This window comes from Watersipora subatra, chromosome 4, assembly GCF_963576615.1.
Source record: "Watersipora subatra chromosome 4, tzWatSuba1.1, whole genome shotgun sequence".
Taxonomy (NCBI): domain Eukaryota; kingdom Metazoa; phylum Bryozoa; class Gymnolaemata; order Cheilostomatida; family Watersiporidae; genus Watersipora; species Watersipora subatra.
In genome coordinates this window covers 46,447,159-46,454,536 of record NC_088711.1, presented here as the reverse complement: position 1 = coordinate 46,454,536, position 7,378 = coordinate 46,447,159, and the positions used below count along the sequence as shown (strand labels likewise).

Here is a 7,378-nt window from a genome sequence, read left to right as displayed (position 1 = left end):
AACTGGGTCGCTCATTTATATCATTACTACTCCACATGTTGTCTAAACATCTAGATAGCACGAAGGCGACTTATCAAAAATGAGTCATCGACCGGTGATGCACAAACCGCATCATTGGAATCGCTACAAAGCCTCAGATTTAAGTAAAATAGTGTACATTCATTAAATATACTTGTTTGGTTTCGTTATTATGTTTTTGCTCACAGACACTGAGCAATAATTTCCGCTCTATCTGCGTAAAAATATCTAATAACAAACGATATACAATAAATGAGTGTATTTAGTTAATTATAACGGAATGGATGACAGTAAGCCATTTACATTGGAATATGTCAGGTTGTTTATGCTGGAAAAAGGAGGAATTTGTACAAACCACGATTTGGTTGCTCGGTTCAAACCATACCTAAGCCACCCTGTCCGCAAAGGCAAGTAAAATGTGTTTAGTCAAATGCTCAAGCTATGTGAGATTTTGTTAGTTTTTACTTTTTAGACTGTACATTCGGTTTATCATTAAGTTGTTTTGTTTTATCAAAGTGTGCGTTGGCTAGACATAGTAATAGTGAAATACCTAAAGACAAAGTAGTGCCAATTTTGAACAGAAACCATTTGTGCTTCAATGTAGTCTTGTAGCCAATTCAGTCTGCACACAATCTAGCAGAGCTTTATTTTTGGATGTTTTTGATCAAGCTGTTTTTGCTACCATATCTGCTAATTCACCCTGCTAAGTAGGCATCGTTCAGAAAAAGTCGTTGACAAGTGTTCCTTCTTATTGATTCTTAATAAGGAGGCGACTTCTCAGCTATCAAGCAAGCTCAGTTCTGCACTTAGATAAAATTTGGTGGTTATTCTAGCTGTGAAAAATGTGGTATAGGATGGTTTACTCTAGACCTTTAGATTATTGGAGCTGTCTGTATTTCAATTATTAGGCACTACTAGATGAGCATGACATCAAACATGTTCAGACGACAAAATACTGTTAGCTGAGTGGTTTTTGATTTCAATAAACAGAAAGCTATGGTTTTAGGCCAGCCAGTTTTGATACCTAATGGGGAAAGTTTTGAGGGGCAGATTGATATATAGGCTAAAAGGAACGATATACTAGATATTAGTTCTGTCCAACCATATTGGGAAAATGCTAAATATGTGAAGTTTTTGCTTATTTATAAAATTAATCTTTTATTAAATATCCTAATTTGAAGAGAAAATTATACAACGCTTATGCCAGATGTGACAATATAGAAAACTTATGACGAATTCCTATGATCCACAGATGATTCGAAAGGTCATGGAGTCAAACAGAGCAATATAATGCTAAGAGTAAACACTGCAGATTTTTTGGCCAAAAAATTAGGATATAAATCATGAAAAGACACTAAAGGAGCCCCTCATGTGGCTACAGTTGAAACTGACATTGTTATACTGGCTATATCAGTACAGCTGTTATATGACCTACTAATATATCAGTACAGCTGTAATATGACCTACTAATCTCTCAGAATTAGATTCTATTAAAGTTCACCATTAAATTGCCAGCCCGCATTTACAGTTAATAAAATATAAAGGCAGCAGAATAGGTTATACATGCAGGATATTGAAAACCTTTTTGTGGAGGAAGGTATTATACTATTGCGCAATAAAGGACAGGTACTGAGGTTGCCGCATTGATACGCTACCTTACACTGTTGTTCTAGTACGGTTGTTTTACCTACGGTGTTCTAGTATTTGCAAAAATTATGCAGTAAACCAAAACTCAAATTTGTATCTTGAGTGTTGCACAAAAAAGACTTGTAAACTCAGTAGTTCAGCTCTTCTCTAGAGAGAATCTACCTTATTATCAAAGCATCATGAAGCATCATGCTATATTGTCGAACATTTGAGTAACAAATATAGATTATATCCAGTGATGAGTAAATATGAATGTTGTGTACTGTTTCAATATGGAAAAATAATAGTCAAGCTAATCTTTGTATATACAAGGGCATGCCAACAAATGAAAACAAATTGCAGTTTCATGGATTTGAACTTGAGCCTTCCTGCATCCTGCCTCTCCTATAAGCAATGAGCTTGTAACACAAAAACCACTGTCTTTAGGTTCAATTGAAACCATGTAAATGTAGGTGCTACTCAACATCCTGCTATTCGATGATGAAAGTAAAACTCAAATCTTTGTACTTTTATGACATAGTAGTTTTACCAAACATTTTTGTTGAGCTACAGATGCTTAGCTGAACACCCTAATTTTTCAAATGTACAGCTATGATATACTGATGTCTACTCGCCTTGTTATCAGCCAATGGGAAGTTTGCTGTGGTCACTAAATTTAGCAACATTTTTCACACTTCCAGTTTAGAGCAGCCATTATTGTTATATTTTGTGTCATTTTGTTGTTGTAGTTGAAAACAGAAACAAGCTGAAGGACTTTGTTCAGTTACTTGCTACAGTTGAAACTCGGAATGTAAGTTATTATCTCAAACTAGTACCAAGGCAGTTCCGTGTGTCGTGAGAGATCGTCATGTGTAATAGCTACATATATGCACAATTACTCTGTGGTACAGCAAAGTGGTAGAGTGGGGCAGATGGTAATGCCCTTGGTCAGGAATCTCAATTTTGGTGTTCGATTCCTGTGGGGTGTGATTCTTTTTCCTCATGCTTTTAAGCATGACTTTGGACAAATTAACAGACACGGCTCTTATTATAGTATATATTAGAAGTGACACTAGAGGGAATTCTAAGCAGTCGCACATATTAATATAGGTTAGATGACATATTTTATGCATCTGATGTTTTCATGGATCTGACTTTGTCCATGTGTGCTTCTTATGGTAAACTGTTCATATCCATAAGCAGGTATTCTTATTGTATGAAGTTTTTCAACTGTGTATGACCTATAAATTCAGGTCTATTGTTACATGTGATAGTTTAGTCATATCATGTTACTATTGCTATGTACATTCACGAAAGCTTCACCTGGCAGAAGACTTTACAACTGATCAATTTTTATTGTATTTAGTAAAAACCAGTTTAAAATAGATGTGAAATAAAGTAAAATTTTCTATATGTAATTATCTACACATCTACAGTACAAATACGAAGTCGTAAATTGTTCAACTTCTGTTATATTATGTTTTATACTATATGCGTTATCATGCTATATTTTATTACTTGAATTGTTGCATAAAAGTAGGCAGCAGCAGTAAAAGTGCCATTTCAGTTACATGTGTGGCTAGCATCTTGCAAACAGCAGAGCAAGGGAGACAATTCCCAATAATTATCTTTTCAGCAAAGCAGTAAATGGAAATGTAGTTGTTTTCCCTTGTTATAGTACTTCATATATTTAAGACCAAGTAAACTAGTACTTTCCTAATGAAACGTGAGTCGGTGTCCTGAGTTTCTTTCGACCATTATTAAGGAAAAGTAAAATTTATCTTGTGTATTGTTAGCCTGAACTTCACATGCTGTAGGGGGAGAAAGTGCTTGTCTTGAAAAAACGCTACCTTGGGCAAGGTTGCTTCAACATGCTGCAAAATCAGGACCAACGGTCACAGACTGAGTTGCAGCCAGGTGGAGGGTTGGTGACCATTCCAGAAGTCTTCACTTCACCAGAGCCAACACCTGAGGCGCCTGTACGGCCTACAAGGTAGACGAACATTAGTCAGTGCAAAGCAAATGCGTGTTTTTACGGCCTGTGCTTCTGAAATTATTTGATTTCGATTAGTATTTGCATATATAAATATTTATAGACTATTTAGCTTGCAGCGAGATGGTGTATCAGAGACTTAGGGGTATTGAAAACAATATATTACTGTGTTCTTTCAACTGGAGATTTTACACATCCAGACTTTTGCTGGATTGACAAAAAATCCTTTGTCGAGTTGAAAAAAATAATCTATTTGTTAAAAGTTTTCTAGTTTTATTTGTTTATTTATTGTGAGTTCTTCAGCAACTTGTAAATACTGTGATTCATAGATTACTTTGAATAAGTGCGTAAAGTCTTAAATTTGAATTGATTGCACCAGCAGCTATATACAACCACTAAATTTGTATAGATGAATGGTTTTGCTGAAATTAATATTAATTTGTGTAGCCAATAGAATCAAAATATTATTTTGTTAATCTATTTTAAGTATATATATATCTATATTTTTATTTATTATAATATGACACATTACGGTATGTTCTTGTCTCTACGAGTCTCATGGTGAAAAAAGTTTTTTAAGTGATACTTTAAAAGCATTTGTCATTGTTTACATCGCAGCAATTTATACTGTAAATTACCAATTTATATCATGATTAATTTATATAGCAGGTAGTATTGGTGTACAAAATTTATCACGGCAATTTATTAGAAATAACTCATTTCATAAATTTAAATATTTTTCAAAATTTTTCAGATCACGAAAGCGAGAGGCTCCTGAACCGCCCCGCAATGTTGAAGCAACAGCTCAGGCTGTTCCATCAGACAGTGCTAGCAGTGTCTCTTCACTTACAGAATCAAAGCCATCAGAGTCAAAGAACTCTCCGTCTGAACTTGATTTTTACAGTTCTATGGTTGGCAAGAGGAGCTCAAATTTAACTCCGGAACTTGACAGGAAGTGAGTTACCACGTAACTACATAACTACGAGAATTACCAAACTAGTTGTCTAATACTTATATAATTATTTTACTGATTCCTTCTGTTGAAGTAGGAGGATTGGGGTAGTGGAAACCTGATTTTGATAAGTTTCTGTGAGTTTTGCGGTGTTCTCTGGAATTACTATCCTATTTTCGATGCCATTGAAGACTTGAAAATCACTGTCAGTTTTCAGGGGAGACGACTGACCGTGGTAATTCGTAGTACTTGCTAGCACTAGCAGGTTGGGAAGCAGTTTATTTAATGTGGGAGGAAGTAATTTCCTGTCTTAAAACTTAGCTAAGTCTTTGTAGAAGTTTTAAACACGAAGATAGCAGCGTCTTTTCTGTCATAAATATCAAAGAACACTTCATCTGATAGTGATGAGAAAGGAATACGAATACCGAGTCAGCCTCTAATATCCAGGTTATTAATTGGTTTATTCACTCACTAGTTCACCGCTCTTCTATCATTTAGATTAAGGGACGTTTTCGTTTTCCCACGACCAAACGAGCGTAGCGAATGTTTGAGAGTTTTCATGATAAATGCATGTGCACACAACTTACGAAAATTATTCATCAACAACGTCGCAAACCCTTGTATCGAAATCTCATCAACAAATTTAACCATTTTTGCGTAGAGTCGTTTAAGTATAATAACGATACAAAACACATAAAACATATTTAAATATGTTACCAAGTCTTTGAAAATTGTCGACATATACCTAAACCTTACCCATCTGATCAGATTATACACAAATAGACAGATTAATTTGGCTGAAAATCTTTATTAAATCTGGCCAAGCCATACTTTTATCAAAGTTAAGACCGGCAAACGAAACACCGAGCGAGAGAGAATAGAACCATTAAGTCATGCGCATTTCACAAAAAAATAGCGTGCACATTTCACCAGTCTATAGCATTGTCGAATTGCCGAAGGTTTCTGTAATTAACGTAGAAGTACAGAACTCGTTTCTTTTTTGCCGATTTCAAAGTAACCTGCATTTTGGAAACTTTTGAGTACTTTGGTATTCTAACTGATGTCCAACGCAGTGTAAGTAAAGGAAATGACGATGATATTTTTTCTAACGATTCATATGAGATTATTACAATATTTAATTATAAGTTTGGATGACTATTGAAGTCTTATAGTCACACTAACACATCGATGATGGGCAGTATGTTACTGTTATTATTTTTTGTAAATAGTTTTGTTAAATAGATTTTCTAAAAATCTATATAAATATCACAACTTCCTGATATTGTTAGCTATGACGTTTTGAAATGTAAACAAAATTGTGCATTGGTTTTCTTTTATTACTGTATTACTATATTAATATTGGTTATTCTAATAATATCAGTGCATTTTACTTCTAATATTGCATTTATCCTATTGCAGGGGAGAGATATAAACATATAATCTTTTCCTTTCATTATTGCTGTTTGTTGTATAATAACACCCACACCCAGTACATTACAGCTACCATTGCAATTATCCTATTGCACTGCAGTGCCATTTGACTGCTAATATTGCATTTCTCAACCATCAGTACCCTTTCTTTTTTCCAATATCACTTTGGTCATGGGCTGTATGACAGGGGAATTTCTAGTATTATGCATCTTACCTGATTTGGTAACTAATCTATTCAGCAGTGCAGTATCTTCATACACCCACAAAAATTTGAAATATGATTATTTGCTTTATTGGAGTTGTCTTCTTATCATGCCAGCCACTGCATTTTGTGAACTCCTATACATGTTGTAACAAGTTTGTGAAGATGTTCTTCTCATATTCACAATTTCATTTTTATTTAGAATTTTAATCTTGTTTGCGTATTTTGAAGCACTAACATCAAATTAAATAGAATTATGTACAATGATGGATTACACGACGCAATTTTACCCTGTTGACACGATTTGTGCGTGTCATTAGGTTTTTTCTCCACCAATTCTTGTTGTAGAATTTCTGGCTCTGCCTCTGATGTTGGTCCTATAGTTCCACCTCCAGCCGAATATGCTAAAGCAGATGTTCAGACTTCATCATCCAGCATGGAGAGTAGTAGTGTCTCAACAAATGCTCTGGCAGCTGCCGATTCAACCATGCCAAAAGTGATGCGGGCTCACTCACCTAAAATAGGGAAGGAGCGAGCGCCTTTGACTGATGTTCCCAGCACGCCTGCAGGGGTAAAGGTCTAACTCGCTATATAGAAAGTTATAACACATAGTGCACAATGTGCTTTGTCAACGAATGCAAATAGCTTTAAATTGTAACTTTGGTCATGTTTAAAAACTGTCGGCATGCGTGATTTGCCACTGCTCCATTAAGTGCTAGACACTACATGATTAGAAAGGAGTTGTCCGCACAATTCTACAGCTCTGTAGAGCTCTCTGCATTGGGCATGGTATAACCAATTTTATAACATTAATTCCGGACTAACAAGCTAACAGCTAACAAAATATCAAAAGCAGGCAAGTATGTTATGCGTTACAACAGAGCAGGTAGCGTGTCACGTAGTAAAATGAGGTTGGTAAATTTTTTTGGAACGCAACGAAGCAGGTAGGATTTCATTTTTGCAGCAATGCAGCTCTCATATCATTGACACAATAAAACAGGTAGCGAGTTGTTTGACACAGCAAAACAAGTTGCATGTCTTGTGAGATGGCATAGACAGTAGTATGTTGTGTGACACAGCAAAGCAGGTAGTGGGTCATGTGACATACAGTGGCATAGACAGTAGTAACATGTCACGTGACACAGTAAAATAGGTA

At 35.3% G+C, this 7,378-nt stretch overlaps 1 protein-coding gene across 1 annotated transcript in view; it reads left to right on the top strand.

The window, feature by feature from the left end:
• Positions 1-246: 246 nt before the first annotated feature.
• LOC137394296 (uncharacterized) overlaps positions 247-7,378 on the top strand; it is a 16,320-nt gene continuing 9,188 nt past the window's right edge. Inside the window, exons 1-5 of the mRNA XM_068081013.1 lie at positions 247-425; positions 2,394-2,455; positions 3,462-3,637; positions 4,392-4,592; positions 6,571-6,793. Of these exons, the coding sequence (XP_067937114.1) occupies positions 299-425; positions 2,394-2,455; positions 3,462-3,637; positions 4,392-4,592; positions 6,571-6,793 (789 nt within the window). The 5' untranslated portion in view covers positions 247-298. The remainder of the gene's footprint in view (positions 426-2,393; positions 2,456-3,461; positions 3,638-4,391; positions 4,593-6,570; positions 6,794-7,378) is intronic.